This window comes from Nicotiana tomentosiformis, chromosome 1 (genome assembly GCF_000390325.3).
Source record: "Nicotiana tomentosiformis chromosome 1, ASM39032v3, whole genome shotgun sequence".
NCBI classification, from domain to species: Eukaryota; Viridiplantae; Streptophyta; class Magnoliopsida; order Solanales; family Solanaceae; genus Nicotiana; species Nicotiana tomentosiformis.
Window position 1 is genome coordinate 49603946 of NC_090812.1, and position 21117 is coordinate 49625062.

Consider the following 21117-nt stretch of genomic DNA (forward strand, 5'->3'; position numbering starts at 1 on the left):
TGGGGCCTTTGGCAACTCATTGGTGATGATTGGTTATCTTGCCGTTGATTACAATTTGTATGGTAACAACTTTTAAATGTCTAATTTGGTTCAATTCTCCCCCTCGTTGTTTACTTTGCATATAACTCCTTCATTACAATAAATAGTTTTGAGAAAATTTTCAAGTACGTATATTCTTGATTTTTCAAATATCATTTTTTAGTGTACCCCGCAGTGGATTACTGTAAACAATACTAACATTATTGTAGTATAAATATGTGTGGTTTTCGCTCGGACATGTGTTAGTCAATTACAGAAGAGGACAATAAAAGAAAAGAAAATAGAGAGAACGTGTGTGTATCAAGTGGTTGACCACCTCTTAAGTCTTGATATTAAATATAAATAAATACCACCGCTTGACGTAGCAACAAGAAGAATATCTAAATTGTGACGTCTCTTCTTCTTTTTAATAATGGGTTTGTTTCTTCTGTACATCTAACATGGGTTCGTTTCTCCTGTATATTTGCTATGTAGTGTCAGCTTTAATTAATGCATTGATTATCAGTAACATATTAGACTGAACACTAGTGTAAACTTTGGCAACACTTACCAAATGATAGTCTTGTAAGAAATAGTGGTCCAAATAAACTGATTTCTGCTCAAAGAAACAAAACCATAATATGAGTAAATAACACCAGCTGTTCACAGAGTTGGTACATCCAATCCAATATTTTGAAGTTGCATAATGTCAGCTAAAGCAAGTTCTATCATACAAAAGTTGTGTCTTTCCTACTATAGATGAAACTACTGCACACTGGTTTCCCTCCAAAGAAACTATTCTATTACAGCTACTGCCTGATGGTGACGGATTTGCTTGTCAAACTACAAGGTGAGGTGCACAGGCAGTACACATGTCTTGCCAAACTCTACTTAATCTACAGGCTCTACATCTCAGAGTCTCTACTTGAAGGGCAGCCTACTTAAGTATCCTGCAATCTTCAGAACTCCACCCTCTGGTACAAATTTTACTCTTGTATACGCCAACTTGTATTTGGAGATATCAGAGTTATAGGTGATTATGGATCGATGCCTCGTTACTATCTAGTTACTCTGGTTGAAGCCGGACATGCGGGCAAGGCCTATCTGGTTCTCCTCTTGTCCATAGGTGCTTGAGATCACCTCTTTGCTTTCCCACCGTCAAAAATGTGCCTAACATGAGCAATAACAGATGTTAAAAATGATAAGCACTCGACGTATAAAATGAAAAGCTTTTTCTTGTTTACCTAAAATATTGAAAGAGGAAAGGGAACAATATGGGAAATTTTCGGTTAAGTTCTGAAGAAATGCCCACAAGGAGTGCAAGGAAGAAAGGCAAGGCTGCATGGAGAACTTATGAATAGTAGGTGAGACAACCGTGAAATTATCTTCTTATACTTTAGGTTCTTCCTTATTTGCCTGCTACAGTTACACATATTGCACTTTGGCGCATCTACTTGTCTTTGAAGATTGGAGAGGAAAGCCATCTGTATCATCTTTAACTACCTCTCTCAAATTTCCTTTTTTCCCAGAATGTTAGTGCAAACTATTGTCCCGTTTCATCTGATTTTGGGCAATCATCTCATCAGCTAACTTTTGGGGTTGAATTAGGACCAATGTCCTCTTTCTTTATATGGTATTAGAGCCAAAACCAAAGTTGTAGTCTCTCCCCTGAATTCCTCATTCTTCTCTCTTAATGCCTCTTCTTTTCATTCATAAACTTTTAATTTTAAAAAAAAAGGTAAAAGGGAAATCAGAATCCAATTTGCAGAAAATTGAAAACTAAGGTTCTCAGACTCAACATTTAATTCTTACTTCTTTTCCATGAGAATCACCCTATGTGTGTTAGTGGTGGTAGATTCTAGTGTGCGGTGGTAGAATCTATCGTTACAATAAGATGTTATAGGTTTGGCTGCTTCATTACAAAAGCTTCTTTTATGCTTCTTGTAGCATACCTAGTGTAAATGGAACAATGTAAAGCAAAGCAGGTTGACCATGACCATCCATCAAATTTAGAGCCACATATGTCGTGAGCAAACCTGTAAAAAAAAAAAAAGAATTAACAGTCAAACAGAAGCTTGCGCTAGTTCCACACCTTCAAAAACACTGACCAACAGTACCAACCGGATGCTTCTAATACATTATATACGATATTTCGGCTGTTTGCATAAAATATAGCAACTTCCCTTGACATGGTGAAAGAGATACATATCTAGCTCAAACACTAACAAGAATAGCACCCCTCAAATTTTCCTACACTCTGACATATTATTTGTTCTCGAATTATTCATTATTAGTAGGAATAAGGGCAGAACTAAGCATCATTACTGCAGTTCATCACTTAACCAGGATCAAGTTGCACAATTATGTGGAACAGTCCAGGCTATTTCTGACTGAACAGATGAAGGGAGAGGGAGAGAGATGAAACATACAAAAACACCAACAGCAGTGCAATTCTATCAACAACAAGAACACGGTATTCACTTGGTCACAATCAAAATAACATGTCAAGTAAATAAGCTTATTCCCATTTTCTGAAGAACTCATCATACCTAAGCCGTAAGCAAACATAGCCCAAAGGAAGTAGCCTTCTCGAAGTTTCTTATTACACAGCCAGTCATACCTGCGACAAAGCACAAAAACTATGGGGGAAAAAAATCTAAAAAAGAGGTACAAAGCTTTTGACTGCTATAATTGTTAGAACTTGCAAGCATTCACCATTTAAATGATAACCTAACATTCAACCTTTCCTTTTAATCTTAAGATTAACTTTCTTTCTTTTTTCTGTTAATGGTAGTGTCCAGGCCAAATTGAGCGCACCTAGATTATATCACCAGGTTAATCTTAAAATTTACTTAAATTGCTCATCTGAAGAAGCAGAAGTGTCCGACATGGAAGCATTTAATTATGCAACAATGAGTCTCACAGAGGCATCAATAGGGGGGTCAATTCCTTCCGTCAAATGTGTTAGAGCCAATGCTTTGAACAGGCTCATTTTGGAGAATGGAATAATAGTATACTGAAAAAAATTGAAGTCTTCAAGAAATATAGGACTTGATGGAACCATATTAATGGAGAGCAAATACAAGTTTCATTCAGCTCCATGGTCAAACCTTAAGGAAAATGCTACCAGTAAACCTGGTAAAATTATGTCACCAAACCCGATGATACTGTAGCCACCCCAAGGATCAAACATCCGTGGAATTTTCAGTAGCATAGGAATGCCATCTTCTCCACTTTTATCACCGCGTGCAACCTATACAAGAGAAAAGGATCATATTTCCGGAGCAATAGTCCTTTGTAGTTAGCAGGGTAAAAAGTACGCAAACGAACATAAAGAAGAATACAAACAAACAAATAAAGAGCTTACCACTATCATCACACTCTTATGGAACAACGGTTTGGAAAGAAACACCCAAAAAAGGTCATACAATAAAGCACAGCTTAGAAGAACTGTTCCCACCTGATAAAGTCAAGGAAATAAGGGATAATGTCAGAATGCCAGTACTTGTGATAATCTTTGGACTTTTCAGCAAGAACTCAAGTCAAGGACTAATAAATCATCAGACTCTTATTCCTGAACCAAACTATTAGCTCTTACTGTTGCTTGTTTATTGTAGTTGTTTGACTGCAGGACAAAAGATATACATGATAAACTGCAGAGAAACCAGCAATAAACCGTTGTTCCGTTAAGAGGAGGAAAAAGAGGGCAACTACAAATGACGAATTCTATAACCCACTATCTCAGCTTTCTAAACATCCTCTGCAAAATCAATGGAGCAGGTTGCTGATATGTTTATCACCCTTTTAGGGGCTCAGTCATGTCCTTAGTTGTTAACTAAGTACACGTGCGGCACTTGACAACTCTCTCACGATTTTGCACAACTTGCTCACGTTCTTGCTATGTCAAGTCAGCCTTACCACACTCAAGATCGCTAAGAGAAGGGTAGAAAGAACACAAGAGAATTGTTAAAGGTAGGGGTGGGCATAATATCCGAAAAAACGAAAAACCGGACCGGACCAAATTAATTCGGTATTTCGGTATCGGTTCTTCGGTACTAATTCGGTATAATTTTTTTAAAAGTTCGGTACTTCGGTACGGTTCTCGGTATTGAAATTTCGATACTTCGGTTAACCGAAATACCGAAATATTTCTGTCAGTTGATGTATTTTGCCTTCTTTGGACATGTAATTCCGGCAATCTTCAGCTCTTCTTAAGTATTATTTTCTGAAACTTTTATTATTTTTTGAGTTAATTGTTGGTTTTTTCTTCTTTCTTACAGTGATTAACTTTTTTATTTTACTTGCGCTTTGCTTCTGCTGCTTGAAACATATAGTTGTTTCTAACTGCTTTAAACTTCTGCTATGGTCGAAGAAAGAAAAGGGCAAACTGATTCTTCCCTAAAGAGCTAGCTGTAAAGTTTTTTTGTTCTCGCCTATAAAAAAATAAGGATCGGTTCCACTGTTTGGTTAATTTAAGATCATGTCTTTGGTGCAGAAACTTTTCTATAGTTATTAGAATAACCTGGTGCTAAAATGAACTAGATTCTGCACTTTGACCATTTAGCTTCTAGCAATGGATAATGTGATTGGAACATATATGTGAAGCCATAAAATCATAATTACAAGTGAGGGACATCGAGCCAGTGGAGAAACTATTTTTTCTTTAAATACCGAACCGTACCGAAACCATACCGAACTACTTTGGTACGGTATTTGGTATGCACAATTGATATACCGAATTACCTAACCGAAATTCTTAAATACCGTACCGAAGTACCGAACGCCCACCCCTAGTTAAAGGAAGCTTTGTATTAAAGAGAACTTGAATTGTTTGCTTGGTGAATTATAAATGGATGGTCCTCTTTATATACTAGTCTCCTAGGAGCTAGAGTGTAAATATAAATTGTTACACAAGTCCTTAATATTTACAAGATCCGGCTTTCTCTAGAATTCTCTACAAGCCTAGAAGATTTCAAGGACTTTCTTAGCAAATCCATAGGCATCTAGGGTCTTCCGAAGGAAATGTCCATACTTCTCTAGAATTTTCTCACAAATACTAGCTTTCCTCCTACGTAAGCTTCCACATGGTATTAATATATGCCAAATGGTGCCTATATGGCATGGTGACGTGGCGGGTCATCACACTCTCCCCCACCTAATGTTGCGACGACCGCGGTGCAATATTGCTGCATAAACTCTCGGATCTTATCTTTGAATTGCCATAAGTCTTCATATCGTTCCCACGTGGCCTCCTCCGGAGATTGCCCCTTCCAATGGACGAGGAACATTGTGGTGGCTTTCTGCCCTTGTTTTCGCCTGGCCTGATAATCAATAATAGCCTCAATCTCCCGGTCATGTGAGGCGGTGATAGTAATAGGCGCTCGACTTGATTGGCTCCTACTCGGATCATCCTTGTCTTCATGATATGGCTTAAGGATGCTGGCATGGAAGACAAAATAGATCTTAAGATACGATGGCATGTCAAGCTTGTATGAGATCTTGCCTACCTTGGAGAAGATCTTAAATGGCCCCTCATACTTGCGAATCAAATTCTGATGCATGCCATGTAGTGCCTTGAATTGTCTTGGGTTAAACTTCACCATTACCATGTCCCCAAATCTATAGTCCGTGGGACACCGCTTACGGTCCGCAAACTTCTTCATCTTCTTAGTTGTCTTATCCAAGTAGGACTTAGCAGTGTCAAGCTGCTCCTCCCATCCTCTGGCCATATGATAAGCCCCCAAACTCTTTCCCTCAAATGCAACTGGTAATGAATGTGGAGTTTGTGGTTGTTGGCCTGTGACTAGCTCAAATGGTGTCCGCCCCGTGGACTCACTCCGCAAGTTATAAGAGAATTGGTGATGTCCAGGAGCCTTGCCCAATCTTTCTGATGCGCGCTTATATAATGCCTTAAGTAGCATTCCAGTAAGACATTGACCCGTTCCGTCTGTCCATCCGTCCGTGGGTGGAAACTAGTGGAAAAGTGTAGTTTCGTGCCAAGTATGTCGAATAACTCTTTCCAAAAGTTCTCAGTAAAACGGGGGTCTCGATCACTGACCCAATACTTCACCACGTTCTTAAAAAATAACTTGGCAGCTTCCTTGGCAGTGCAACCTGGTGAGGCGGGCATGAAGGTGGCATATTTAGAAAATCTATCCACGACCACCATAATAGTACCATAACCATCGGACTTCGGTAGACAAGTGATAAAGTCCATAGTCACGCTCTGCGACTGGTAGCGGTTCCAAAAGTCCTCCGAGTTGTTATTGATCAACCTTGTCTGGCTGACAGACAAGACAAGTCTGCACATAACATTCTATGTCATCTCGCATGCGTGGCCAATAGTAGACTGACTCAACCAAGGTCCTAGTGCGACGTTGGCCTGGATGACCAGCCCACATTGTGTCATGACTCTCCTTATGATCCGCCGTATAATGTCTCCAAACTTAGGCACGAAGACCCGCCGACCCGTGGTAAGCAATATGCCGTCTTCTACCCAAAAACGTCTCGTATTGCCCTGGTTGGCTACCTCGATAAGCTGTTTGGCTACTGGATCATGATACATGCCTTCTTTTATAGCCTCACGAATGTCCCAACTTGCTAAAGTGATGGCAGCAAGCTCGGCTTTCCGGCTCAAGGCATCGGCTACAACGCTACCTTTGCCCGGCTTGTACTTCAGCACATAATCAAACTCGGCCAAGAAATCCTGCCACCTAGCCTGTTTTGGTGTGAGCTTCTTCTGCGTCTGAAAGTAGCTAGTAGCCACATTGTCAGTCTTGACCACGAACCTCGACCCGAGCAAATAATGTCGCCATGTACAAAGGCAATGCACAATGGCAGTCATTTCCTTCTCTTGCACCGTGTAACGCCGCTCCGTCTCATTTAACTTACGGCTCTCAAACGCTATGGGATGCTTATCCTGCATCAGGACACCCTCAATGGCAAAGTCTGAGGCATCTGTGTGCACCTCAAATGTCTTGGCAAAGTCAGGTAGCGCCAAGACTGGCTCCTCTGTTACAGCTGCCTTAAGGCCTTCAAACGCCTTTTGACAATGCTCCGTCCAAACCCATGGCTTGTTCTTCTTTAGAAACTCAGTCAATGGTGTGGCTTTTGTTTAGTAGCCACTGATGAACCGACGATAGTAGTTAACAAGGCCAAGGAAGGATCTCAACTCAGTTACCTTTATAAGTGCCTCCCACTCCTGGATAGCACGTACCTTAGCCTTGTCCATGCGTAACTCGCCATTGCTAATAACATGGCCTAAGACGTGCACCTTTGATTGTGCAAACTCGCATTTCTCCCTCTTGATGTATAGCTCGTTCTCCCGCAAGACTTGGAAAACCTTCCTTAAGTGCTCCATATGCTCCTCCAAGGTGTTGCTATAGATGACTATGTCGTCTAGGTAGACTACCACAAATTGATCAAGGTAGGGATGAAAAATCTTGTTCATAAGGGTGCAAAATGTGGCCGATGCATTGGTTAAGCCGAAGGGCATCACCAACCACTCAAAGGCTCCATATCTCGTCACACATGTTGTATTCGGCTCATCCCCTTCTGCAATGCGAACCTGGTAGTAGCCCCTGCGAAGATCCACCTTGGAAAAGTACTTGGCTTGCCCAAGTCTATCGAACAAGTCAGCAATGAGCGGGATCGGATACTTATTCTTCACTGTGACCTTATTAAGTGCTCGGTACGCCGAAAAGTACCTTTGATGGGCGAATGTGACCAGCATCTAGCGACTCTTTCAATTGTTTCCTGAGCTCCTCTAGCTCGGGCGGTGCCATACGATATGGGGCAAATGCGGGTGGCTTAGCCCCTGGCTCCGACTCAATCTTGTGATCCACCTCTCGCCTAGGCGGCAAGTGCTTAGATAACTTCTCGGGCATGACATCTTTGTTTTCCTCAAGCAACTTCTCTATGCAAGGCGACAGTATCTCTTGAAAACTCTCGTCTTCCTCCAGACTTGCGATGGTTGCCACGAACGTCGACTCCCCCTTCTTGATCCCCTTGACAACCTGCATAGCTAAAAGTTGTGCTTGGCTCTGTCCGTGTGGCATAGTCACTGTAGGTACCATGCAAGATCCTTCTCGCTCCATAACCAAGAGATGTTGGAGGTAGGGGTCGATCAAAGTATGACAATGTCTAAAGAACTCTTGCCCCAGTATGATGTCAAAGATATCCATAGCGGTTACGGTAAAGTTTGTCATACCTTTCCAAGTTCCCAATTTGACACCAACTCCATTAGCTACCCCATGAGCATTCTGTACCTCGGCATTCACGGTCTTGACGCGAGAGTTGGTTGGAGCAAGCTTCAATTCTAGTCTCTTTGCGGCAGCCTCAGTCACGAAATTATGAGTTGCTCCAGTATCCACCATTGCACGAGCAGGCTTGTTGTTGATGGTGAGATCCACGTACTGATTGCCACTCTCGGTAGGTTGGATAGATTGCTTCGTGACGGCACGCATAATCCGATCATACCCAACTATGCGGTTCCCGAACTCTCTCCTTGCGGCTGCTCCTTCCGTTCACGGACCATGGCGCTGAGTCTCTTTAGGTCGGGACAATTCCTGAAGTTGTGGGGCCCTCTACATATGTAACATCCCTTCTTCTCGGCGTAGCCCTGACGGCCACTCGACTTTTTGGAATTTTGAGTCTTTAGTATTATCGTTGTATCTCCTTGTCTTTGCCACGGTCTCCCCCACCTTTAACATTGTTAAACTTTGATTCTTTGCCTTTGACTTTGTCGTGCTTGTCATGCCTGAAATCCATCAATGATTCGGCCTCCACTATGGCTTGGTCTATATCTGCGACTTGCCGGCGTTGCAACTCCTGCTTAGCCCAATTTTGCAACCCGTCCATGAAGTGGAACAACAAGTCATCATTGGTCAGGTTGGGGATTTGAAGCATAAGGATAGTGAACTCCTTGACATAGACATGTATGCTCCCTGTTTGCTTCAACTCCCTAAGCTTACGCCTTGCCTCGTACAAGACATTGTTTGGAAGAACTGTCGCTTGAACTCGACTTTGAACTGATCCCACGTGCTAATAGTACACAGACCTTTATCCACGTCGGCCATCTTCCTTCTCCACCATAACATGGCAGTCTTTGAGAGGTACAACACTGCAGTGTTGATCATGACCTCGTCGTCCCTCACTTTGCCGTGCCTGAAGTAGTTCTCCAAGTGCCAAAGGAAGTTTTCCACTTCTTGTGCATCACGACCACCTTTGAATACCGGGGGTTTGGGAGCCTCGATCTTGGCCTCCCTCGTCACCACAACATTGTTGGCTCCCTCGGTCACGCCAGCACTAGCATGCTCCTCGAGTAACTCTATCTTTGTCTTCATAGCATTGATAGTACTCAAAGCCTCCATGAGTCTGCACTCTAAGGCAGTGATGGCTTGCCTTAATTCCATCTCGGTCTGTGTACGTCCCTCCAAGTCATTTCGGATACTCTCAATCTCTTCAAGAGTGTGCCCCTCAAGAACGCTAAGGGTGCCTTCCACCTTCTCCAAGCATTGGACAAAGATCTCCACGGCGTCCATCCCCGCGTTCATTTTCATCACCCACTCTTTACTGAGCGAGACGTCCTCGGGCAGGACCTCCACTTCATCCTCGCTCGCCTCAGTGGCAGATGGCTCTTGGGATGTAAGCCCTTCGTTTGACACAATCTCGGGTGGCACCTACTGGCTCTTGTTGGTGGCATTCCTCTTTTTGTTACGGCCACTCTTGCCAGCAGCATCTTGGATGACGTTGGCTTGGGTGTTGGCACCGTTAATTTCTCCGTTGTTCGCCATTCCCTTAGTTGCAACCTTTGCTCTGATACTACGTTTGTCACAACCTTAGTTATTAACTAAGTACACGTGCGGCACTTGACAACTCGCTCACGATCTTGCACAACTTGCTCACGTTCTTGCTATGTCAAGTCAGCCTTACCACACTCAAGATCGTTAAGAGAATGGTAGAAAGAACACAAAAGAATTGTTAAAGGAAGCTTTGTATTAAAGAGAACTTGAATTGTTTGCTTGGTGAATTACAAATGGATGGCCCCCTTTATATGTTAGTCTCCTTGGGGCTAGAGTGTAAATATTAATTGTTACACAAGTCCTTAATATTTACAAGATAAGGGCTTTCTCTAGAATTATCTACAAGCCTAGAAGATTCCAAGGACTTTCCTAGCAAATCCATAGGCATCTAGGATCTTCCAAAGGAAATGTCCATACTTCTTTAGAATCTTCTCACAAATACTAGTTTTCCTCCTATGTAAGCTTCCACATGGTATTAATATATGCCAAATTGTGCCTATGTGGCATGGTGACGTGGCAGGTCATCACACTAAACTCTAAAATGAGTTACATTCATAACCATCCGGGAACTCTACATATTTGGTAAGCTTCTTGAGGTTGAGGGAAGATTTAAGTGAAGAAGGGTAATTTGTGATTCCTTAGTGGTAATCCTACGTATTTCTTATTGTATAAATAAAAAAGTCAGTCAAAGGTGATCGGCAACTTTCTCCGCGCTCTCTCCTCCTTTCTTATCAGTTAATGACTATTACAAAGAAAAAATTGATTTTCCACCAAAGTCCAAGGTTGACTTCTACAGTGTTTAGGTTTGTGAGGAGCTCTTATCTACTTACAGTTAATATAAAACGAACAGGTTTACCACATTATGGAAGAATTTGCGCATCAACAATAAAATTTCAAGCAGTTATGGGAGAAGGTTGAGGAATATACCATTTTCCTAAAGCCAAAACAGTACATAAAACTGTCCAGCTATAACGCAATAAAAAACCAGCAGCATGAATTGTTTTACCTTGAGGTTGGGAACTTGCACAATCTGGAGAACGGTGATGATCAATGCAATACCCTAGTAAAGAGAGATTGTCAATCTGTTAACTTGGGTCAATACTAATATGAACAAAAATAGAGCTTCCCAATTTTCAAGTTACTCTCCTTTTCTTTTCTCTTTCAGGTTGGGGATGGGGATGGGGGGTTGAGAGCTTTCTCTAGTGTCTAGATATATAATTATACATATTGAAAGGAATGGTAACCAAAGAATAAAAGTTGATATCCCAACACAAACATATGCCTTACACACCCCTATGTCGCAGGATGAACAAAAAACATATTTCCAAGTGTCTAGAAAAGAATAAAATGTTTAGAGATTTAATTCGTTAAAGTTTTTATGGAAAACAGGAAATTTCAGCTGTACAGTAGTTCCAAAAGAACAAAAAGAGAACAGAACCTGACAACTCAAGGAAAGGTCACCCAAAAAAAGACCCACAAACCAATATTGCTCTTGAAAATCAAAGATGAAAAGAGTCCAAGCTCATAGGTAGGTCAATTCAAGAGCAAAGATGTACCAATATTCTGACAATAGAGCAAGCAGACTTCCCATTTTTCCCTCACAACCACGTCTGTAAAAACATACCTACTGACTTAATCGACAAAAGTACATGTCAACTCTTTTTAAGCATATCATGTCATCCTTAAGGCAACAGGTCAGGGTTGAAACTGAGAGAAAAAGAAGGAAACAAAAGAGAGACAAGCAACTGAGATGATATTAGACGAAGAAAAATTACAATATTGTAGTAATGCTTACGAGTATATCTTGACCTATCCAAGCAAAGGAGATATGACGGTAAACTGCCCACAGAACTGCAAAGACTATGCAGAATGGAGAAATCGCCAGCGTCAGATATGAAACAGGCCCAAGAAAAGGAATTTTAATGAAGGACTCTCCAAAACGCTCAAACCATCTGAAACTATATAAAATGAATGTTAGCTACACTTCTAAGAACCAACTAGCAACCAAAGTCATGGTACGTAAAATGAACTTATACCGTATTTCAAGAAAATAAAAATAAAAATTTAGTAGCAATGACTAACAAAAAACAAAATTGATGACAAGGAGATCATAACGCACCACAATGAAAGAGCACACCCTAGGTTATCTGAAAGAGTGCATGGTGATCTGTACTCTACAGCGAATGATAAAAGAAGAAAAGAAGGATAAACAGCATGTTTGGTATTGCTCTGTATTTTATAGTGTACAGTGAAGGTCTAAGCCACAGTTACTTTCACCAAAGCATGCAAAACTGGAGCCTTACTAACTATTACTCTGGTCTTTTTCAAATAAATCAATTCCTTTGGGACCCTGCAGATCAACTCTTTTTCCTATGAAAAGATCAGCCCCCTAAGCTATGTGTTTTCACATCAAGAATTATTTGCAGATGAAGAGATGTCAAAGGGGCTTCTTACTTCTCAAACAGATCCTCCTACATCTATATATAAACGTTGGTTTATCAAGAATACGAAAGAAGAGCACTTTGAATTGTTGATTTATCGCCTGCCCATGCTGGGTTGAGGATGAGTTACGGGGCGTAAAACAAAAAAAATACAGGGATTGGGCAGTAACGTGTAATGTTGGGGCTTCATATCCACTATTAAAAAAGATTTGAGATCACTCTAACTAATTACGCTTAAGGCCCTGAATCCTAGATATTATTTTAAAGAGACCTAAAATGCTATGGTATAAGTTGATGAAACTTGTATTGGTTTTTCCACACACACCTACCTAGTTATAGATCGATATTGATTCTTGGTCTTACTTGGAGTAAAAGTGTCTCGCTGAATTTCTGAAGCCAAAAAGAAGAGTGCAGAGTGCCAGTAGGAAAAGTAAGATTAGTGAGCATTTGCATCAAGCAAGAGATGTTTTCCTTTGTTTTCAGTTGGACTATGGATGATGCTCAGTACGAAAATATGCGGTTAGTTATGAAATCAGCCAACCCACTCAAACCTTCACATAATACAAAAGGGGAGATGTTTATGTTTGCTCCATATTTTACCCCTCTAAGCAAACATTTGAAACTACATATTCTAATCTATTCCTCTTCACCCTCAGGTCCATTTGACCATGCAAACGTTTCTGGAAAGCTTTGCAAACTTTTCTAGTTTGTGTGGTGTTTGCTTGGACAGTTTGTCAAAAATGCGTTTGAAATTTATTCTTTTAATTAAATCCAATAGGCAGCAAAAGTTCTATAAAACAATTACCCAAACATCTTTTTTCTTTTTTGAGTTGATAGGTAAAATTATCCAAACATCTTTAGACTTTAGTTCTTTCAGAAACTTTTTCTGCAAAACTTCTTGAAAAAAACTACTCCTAGAAACAGTGCAAACGTGGTTTTGCTTAGTAGAGCATTTGATGCACTGTAGCTATGAAGATAACAGACGAACAACACCAATAAGATACCTACCATGATAGCAAAGCGATCAAACAAGTTTGTAGACCCTGTAAGCACAATGCAAAAAAAGTGTTAGTATGCACTTCAAAAGTTGTCCACATGGAGATAGAATGATCATAACTTCATTCAATCTATTCACGTCTTCTCTACATATGACTAATGTGCCAGAAAGTTCCTAACTCAGCTGGATTAATGAAAGGGATCACCTGAGGATGGAATTGTATTGGAGACAAATATGAAAGATATTGAGAGATAAAAATGAAAATGTTCTGATTTGCCACTTTGCATAAAATCTTTGAATGCTATCCCTGAACCCTCTTTCTTTTGGTTTGACATACCTCAACACCCCCAATGGAGAACAGAACCACTAGAACCTCTATAAACCAGGAGGACATCAATTTGTAAAGCATAATCAAGAAGCAGGATGCAACCACCACGAACAGAACTGCTGATATAATGCTGATTTCCAGCACAACACCGGAACGAGACACCTCTGTGCCATTGCATTCATTTGAGCCATCCTGCGAGATCAAGATACATATTTCAACCAAACTGTTAAGGAAAGATGCAGTGACTTGATTGCTTCAAAATTGCAAAATGCACAGAACACTGCAAAATGAGCAGGAAAAAAAAGGACAGAGAGAGAGAGGTTTGTGACTTTACTTTAAAGAGCTTGTCCTGCTCAATTGCAGCTTCTCTGGCACGCCATGCAGACCAATAAGAAGCACACAATATGGTAGCAACAGCCATAAGCCATAAAAATACTTCAGCTACATCCACTGTTGGGCGCTTTGGAGAGTAAAGCTGCACAGAAACTGAAAGATGGGAAATATTTTAGTCACTGTTTCGGAAACAAATCAACAATAATAGAGATCGTGTCAAACAATGCAGAAGCCACATAATGCAGTCGGACCTACAAAAGAATAAAATGCAACAAGACCCACCAGAAGAGCTGTTTCCAAGAAACTGTATCAGGCTTGTGCCAGCATGTTGTGGGAGCATAACAGCAGGAATACCAATGTCCAGGTCAGGTTCATCGGGTTCACAAACCATCTTGAAGAGCTCTACAGAGCAATGAGAGAACCAAAGTTATATGGAGCCCTCTGCATGTGCATATCAACACACTGTAATGATGTTCCAGGTCAACACCAGAAACGATTACAGAAATTTGATAGTAAGGAAATAGTGTTGACTGTAAAAAAAATTATAAAGTGACTGCAGTTCAACAAATAAATTGTGACTGTTGGTTGGCTAGTTGCAGTTTGCACAAGACCATCAAGAATGAGCCAATTCATATTGGAACATGGAAAACAGTACAGGATAATACTTAGGAAGAGCACTTGAACCTGTTTGGTTGTTTATTATGAGGATAGCTGAAGCACCGGCATCTTCTGCAACGTTTGTTTTGGTAGTGAAACTGCAATTACCTCGGTGCACTAGGATGGCCTCACCAGTGAGCTATCACATATTAGAAACCTAAATGTTGAGTTCGCTATACAAATGACAATTGTCTTGAGGTTTCCAACCAAATATGCTTTGAACAAGAGAAATAAATGTGAACCAACCTTATTCCTAGGTTTGCTACAACAATCCGGAGGATCTGCAAAGGCCAGCCTTGTCTGATTGGCACGCTTCTCCTTTGATTCCAATGTTGGGCCAAATCGAGCCCCAACACCAACAAACTCTGTTACCTCTATACCATCAACCCAAATCGGAATTTTTACCTATTTGAGGAAACACTATTCAGATAATTTTAGATAATATGTCCAATTACTACCATGTAACAAAGAGACTCCAAAACGATAATTACATTAATATCTAAACTGCATTCTGCTTCCACGTGATACTGACAAAACCAACCATAACACTAACTCCTGTTATGCTACGGAGTTGGTCAAACAAGTTTCACTAAGAGGGTCAAACAAGTGTATGGAACAACACTATGACATCCGGGCTTTTTTTTTTTCTTTTGATAAGGAAAATGTCCAAGATATGGTTCGAGCCCCCGACCACTGTAAGTAAAACAACTAGCACGCTACGGTGTACTTTTTACTATGACATCTGGGTTATTCATGACAGTTCGTATAATGATGAAGGAAAATAAATTACGGTCATGCTATATAAGAATATGTAAATTCCCACGTGTTCTACTCCACCAGAATTCTGCACAACTCGCTGGATTCAATTAAGGTGTACTCTCTCAGTTCAATCCTTTTGAAAGTGTTTTTCATTGGATCTGGTGATAAACTGATACTAGAGAGCATGCCACAGGCGAACTGATGATGGTAAAGATGCCTCGTTTGCTTGGAAAACTGACTAAATATTAAGGAAACGGCAACAATCATTTTAACTTTTTTACCTCTACTGATCCATCATAGTCTTCAATCCAACTTATCCGTTAGTTAGGCCACCCCTTGGGTGCTAACATCATAGTTCACTTTAATTGTATAGATTCTAATACAATTAAACACATATAGCAGAAGGATAGTTCCTTTGCCTAAACAGAGTAAAATAGAGAGTTAAATTGGCTAATAGCAATTATGTCATTCAATAATTAATGACATAGGACAAAATTCAAGCTCTAAAATATTAAAAAAGCTAACTTGACCTAAGACATGAATAAAACAATGAGTTATACACTGACAAATCATCAGACATAGATACACAACCAATCAACTATGCTTCAATGGGCTCAGCTAATTGAAATTTCTATACCTATTTTACTCTATTAGGTCAATTTCATGTCAGTACTAAATAATGCAAGCACTCGAGAGGGCATATTCCAAACAAATGGAGAAAACCAAAAAATGAACTTTTAGCCAAAAAATAAATTAAAAAACTCAATCTTTGAAAAGTAAAAAACAGCTAAAAGAAAGAACGAGAAGTTACCAGAACAAAATTGTTGTTACAACCAGGGCGACTTGGAGCAACACTATCCTGGTGAACTATATCACCTCCACTGACTAAAGAAGTACACACCAAAAGTACAACAATAACAACACAAATAGAACAGTTGAACTCCATGAAATTCAAGAACCCTAAGAAATTGTACAAATCTTGGAGATCAAATTTGGTAAAGGGTGAAATGGGTGTTGTTCTTTTTTATTATTCCCTTTGTACTTTGTTTTTTTTTGGTGGAAGATGGGAAGAGACATGGGAAAACAAGAAATGAGAAAAAGAAAGATATACTATTCAATTAAAGTACTGTTTGGTTTTTTTCTTTTTCTTTTTTGTATTATTAAGTAATGAGTTGTTGCTTTTTGCTTTGTAACCGTTAATCTATTCTTTTAGCTTTCTGTCTTTTGTGGGTTTCCCTACTCTCGCCAATGACGCGTGGATAGTACGTTCTTGAAAGTTGTTGACCAATTTAAGACACCTCAATTTTGTAGTGGAATGGAACCTTTCAGGTTCTCTGTCGCTAATGGTATATTTATATGGTGTCGTCATTTCTTGATGAAAGGTGACTTTGCTTTTGAGATTTCCAACACCTTCAAGTTCCATCAACTATTTGTTTTAGAAGTGTCAAAGTTTGCTCTCTTTTTTCTTTTGAGTAGAATCTTTTGTAAATAAATTTAACGTTCATTCTAACTTTTTCGATCAATAACTTACCGTTGGATTAGATTCCAAAAATCGAGTAAGAATAAATGCGACATGTTAAGACAAGATCGGACTATATAATGGAATGTTTAAGCAATTTCTTCAGATCATCAGAGAGAGACAAAAAAGCCGATACGACAAACTTCTTTGAATTGAAGTAACATATAAAGACATTATTCTGTTTAACTTATTCGTTAAGCGATTCTTAACTGGATATGTGAACATCTAATTTTTGACCGCACTCAAATTCGATACTATTTTAGTGTAAAATATTTTTTTTTAGGTTTAATCTTAATATTTTAAACTTTTATCTTACTCTTAATAGGTTTTATTAAAAAAAAATATATATTAAAAAAAAAACTACAAAAAAATATTCACATTCTTAGGGTATAAGTTTATTTCTATTTACAAGAGAAAGGAAAATTTACAAAAAATAGTTGGATTCTTTTAATTTGAATTCAAATAAGTATGCTATGGTATCTTTTCTTAGTATTATTTAAATTATATGTAAATATTTAATTTCCATATATTTTTCTTAGTCTAAAAGAAGTGGGTTCATATTTTTATTTATGTATTTTACCTTACCTTTTCTTTAAATAAAAGAAGTAAATAAAATAACATATTTTTAATTTTAAAAAAAAGAAGAAGAAGAAGAGATCTTAGCTAACTCCTATCTGATCTATCAATCCTAACTCCCCCCAACTCTCACGTCACTCTACACCAATAATTCCGTCCTCCCAAAGCCCCATTTCTCCAACTCCATCATTATCTCCACATTTTCCCCTAATATATCTCACCACAGATCCATCCCATATTGCCACTCCCCTCACGTCCCCTACTAACTTACACATGATCTTCCCCCCACTTCACAAAAATACTAGTTTCCGATCACTGCATAAGGGAGGACTGGACAAATGAAAAAAGGGGGCACCCAACACATTGGGAGAAAAAATAAAAAAAATACATATTCCCACGGAAAAGAGAACACAAATATTAATTGGTATCAAAGAGGAGGACTAACAAAATCTCAAGTTCCATTCTCACAAAGCACATAAAGTTGGGAATTTTCGTTCAAGATCCAAGTTTTAAAAGTTCTCGTTGAGTTTTCGGTATATGGTTCACTGTTATTCGTTGCTATTTCAAGTTCGACATTGGATATCTATTTGTTGGTGTTTTCTCGATATATATAGTAAAGATCTTCACCGCACAGGTTCTTATTCTTCTCTTGTTATAGTTACTTTCTGTGTTTAATAAGTTGTGGAGAAATTTAGTTCTATTGTGAATTTGTTCGTTGGGATGCATATCTTAAATTAAAATTAATTATTAAAAATAAAATATTTCGTAATGACAATATATAACTTCTTTGATTATCGAGAATATGTTTAATATCTGTTTCAAGTATTTAGTAGGTATGGTTTAAACAAGTTTCTGAATAGTCAGCTTTAAAGCGTATTAACTAAAGAATTAGTATTACTATGGTTATGATATAATAAATTATTTAATTAACCTATGAGAAGTACACGTTAAGTTTTCCATTCTATGACACTCTCCAATCCATAAAGATACGGCATTACTTGATATGGTGCCATGTAGTTCATGCCCATATATTTTGATTTGTTTTTAAAACTAACTTAATGGAACTTTCAGTAGCTTCTCTTAAAGGTTTAGCTCATAATTTGCATTAAATAATTATTATTGTTACTTTTGTATATTATTTTGATTAGTTTAAGTATTATTCTTACATTAATATTGAAACTGTATTAGGGGAAAGTTATTAATAAACTGAGCTTAGGTGAAAGTCAAGGCCGATTGATTGGTAATAAAAATAATTGTGAGTGAGTGAGATATGTCACAAACTAATTCATGACTCGTTGCAATAAATAAATAAAACATATTAAACAATATATAACTAAATGTTTCGGATAAAAAAGATAAATAAATGGAATACTCTAAATACGCTAGTATGCTTTAGGCGCGTGTTAACCAATCAATTGTCGTGATTATGTACACGTTCGCGTGACATAGTTACGATTTTTAAAATTAAAACCAAAGTATGCGTTCGCGCAACTTTGGACAAACCTATATTAAAAATAATAATATTTATTAATTGTGTACACGTATACGTGACATGATTCATGACACACCAAATAAAACGAATACACGTACGCGTGATTCGTTTCAAAATAATTTCATTAATTACAAATAATAAAGCAATTAAAAGCAGTAAAAAGGTAAATGTACATAGGTTCTAAAAGGAGTAATTAAACTATTTAATTAAGCCAGGTATGATTAAAGCGACCGTGCTAAAATCACGGAATCCGAGAGTGCCTCACACCTTCTCTCGGGTTAACAGAATTCCTTACCCGGTCTTTTGTGTTCACGGACCGTAAAACAGAGTCAAATTTTCTCGATTTGGGATTTAAAATAAACCGGTGACTTGGGACACCATAAATTATCCCAAGTGGCGACTCTGAATTTAATAAATAATCTCATTTCGATTAATGTCATTTAAATTGGAAAAACTCCTTTGACACCATTCCCCCGGGAAAAAGGAGGTGTGACGGGATATGATTCCAAAAGTAGAATGAGAATAAATGCGACATAAAAACGACAAGAACAGACTATTTAGTGGAATGTTTAAGCAAATCCATTAGATTCTTAGGAAGATGAAAAGGCATATAGGACAAGTAAGCGAATTGCAAATAGAGATATAAATAACATAATCTTCTATTTATGTGTTATTTATCTATTTTTATTTTTTAATGTCAAGATTAAACAACCAATAAATTTTTGAAAATAATTTATTTCATTTCCCATGTCAAAGAACTAACAAAAACAAAGGGTATTCGCTTCACAATCCGAGTTACCCCAAGAAATAACCTAATTAATATTTTGATATTCCCATACTTTAAACAACTGGGTGATGACAATCAAGTTACAAATACTTACATGACCTAACTACTACTAGTACTAGCATAAAAAAATTACTCAATTATTGCATTAATAATTTCTGAACAACTTCTGTATCATCTTATACGTGTGTATATCTTTGGTAATTATGTTTAATCCTACATCAAACAAGATACCATAGTTTTCTTTTCTATTTTAGATTGGCAAATCATATGAAAAATTGCAATGAAATAAAATCTCACAAAATACAACAAATAAATTAGAAAATCATTCGTAGTTTCACAATCTGAATTTGTTCATACTTACGCATGCATGGCTTAATCATTGAGACAAGCATATGACTACGGACAGGATCAACTAGGTAGCATTCCTCATTGACGTCGGCGTCGCATTAGCATGGCCGACCCAAAAGGCACGTCCAAGTCCAAGACGAGCACGATCGTCATTCGTAAGGAGTATTCTTTGGGCAGATAGGAGCCAATGAAGACCCCATGCCCATTGTATTTACCGAATTCAAGAGTTCGAGCATACTAGTCATGGACCAAGACAATGCACGACGAAGCAAGGATGACGTAGGACACAACTGCAGCTTTTGGTTCACCCCGCACGTGGAATGCGAAGGGCAAAAGGCAACTGATTGTACTTGATAATGCATGGGCATTAGATATGCAACACCGAAAACCGACGCCAGACAAGCCTAATTTGCACTTGTGCCATGACTGAGATTACATGCGGGCTAGGACGTCGCTGCGCAAGCAGGGATTCAACCTAGCCACACAAGCCGAACACCACTCAAATGGCCGTTCATCCTATTTCTAGCACTACACAGAAGACTCCAAACAAAGGAAAGAATTGCATGCTGCGCCACTTTAGAAGACATGTATTTCTTAATGAAAATAAGGATATTGACCATCTCTTGTTTAAGTGTGACTATGCAAAATAAGTATGGTCAAAGTTGCTGAAGTGGCAAGGTATCAATAGAAGTGTGAGTGACATGGGCAATTGGTCATGCAAAAGGGAAAACTTCCAATCAGGAGATCTATAAAATTACCCTGGCTGGAGGAGTGTATCACGTTTAGCAAGATAGACATATGCAGCTACTTAATTTCTATCCTTAGAAGCTGTTTGAGGAGTAAGTAGATTTTTGGTTTGTTGGCCAGCAAGTTTGAGACCAAAATGTCCAAACTGCAACGTCATAATTTCGAGTGGTAATATAAAATAGTAGTAGTTAGTTACCAAAAAAATAAATTAGAAAACTGAGTAAAGTGACGTTTAAATGATCGTTTATTTCCTGACAATTAATAATTAGCTTTTCAAAAAGTTTTGTAAGATATACACTTTTGGAAAAAGAA

General features: G+C 38.6%; 1 protein-coding gene and 1 long non-coding RNA gene across 3 annotated transcripts; one reads left to right on the forward strand and one right to left on the reverse strand.

Moving 5' to 3' along the window:
- Positions 1-631: 631 nt before the first annotated feature.
- On the reverse strand, positions 632-16440 carry LOC104119931 (signal peptide peptidase-like 2). Of its 2 annotated transcripts, none has more exons than XM_009631546.4 (14): positions 16148-16440; positions 14824-14982; positions 14605-14716; positions 14203-14322; positions 13922-14073; positions 13597-13779; positions 13271-13305; positions 11617-11779; positions 10828-10881; positions 3386-3478; positions 3129-3271; positions 2568-2638; positions 1971-2054; positions 632-1188 (listed from the first exon to the last, which is right to left on the reverse strand). In XM_009631546.4, exons 1-14 carry the CDS (start codon positions 16280-16282, stop codon positions 1085-1087), a joined length of 1608 nt encoding a protein of 535 aa, XP_009629841.1. In that variant the 5' UTR covers positions 16283-16440; the 3' UTR covers positions 632-1084. The 2 variants fall into 2 exon arrangements, with proteins under 2 accessions (XP_009629841.1, XP_070038472.1); XM_070182371.1 differs by having other exon boundaries at positions 14824-14997; positions 16148-16282.
- Positions 16441-17134: 694 nt separating this feature from the next.
- On the forward strand, positions 17135-20781 carry LOC138896871 (uncharacterized). Its single transcript, XR_011410365.1, has 2 exons — positions 17135-18065; positions 20117-20781. It is a non-coding gene; the product is annotated as an uncharacterized lncRNA (long non-coding RNA).
- The last annotated feature ends 336 nt before the right edge of the window (positions 20782-21117 follow it).

Bases quoted from the DNA above. Each gene is read 5' to 3' on its own strand.
- LOC104119931 (XM_009631546.4), bottom strand. From the start codon at position 16,282: ATGGAGTTCAACTGTTCTATTTGTGTTGTTATTGTTGTACTTTTGGTG. The intron at 14,323-14,604 runs GTTCAAGTGCTC...ATTGCTCTGTAG, and splicing joins CATAATAAACAACCAAACAG to AGCTCTTCAAGATGGTTTGT. The intron at 2,639-3,128 runs GTTTGACCATGG...GCTTTGTCGCAG, and splicing joins CTGGTAGCATTTTCCTTAAG to GTATGACTGGCTGTGTAATA.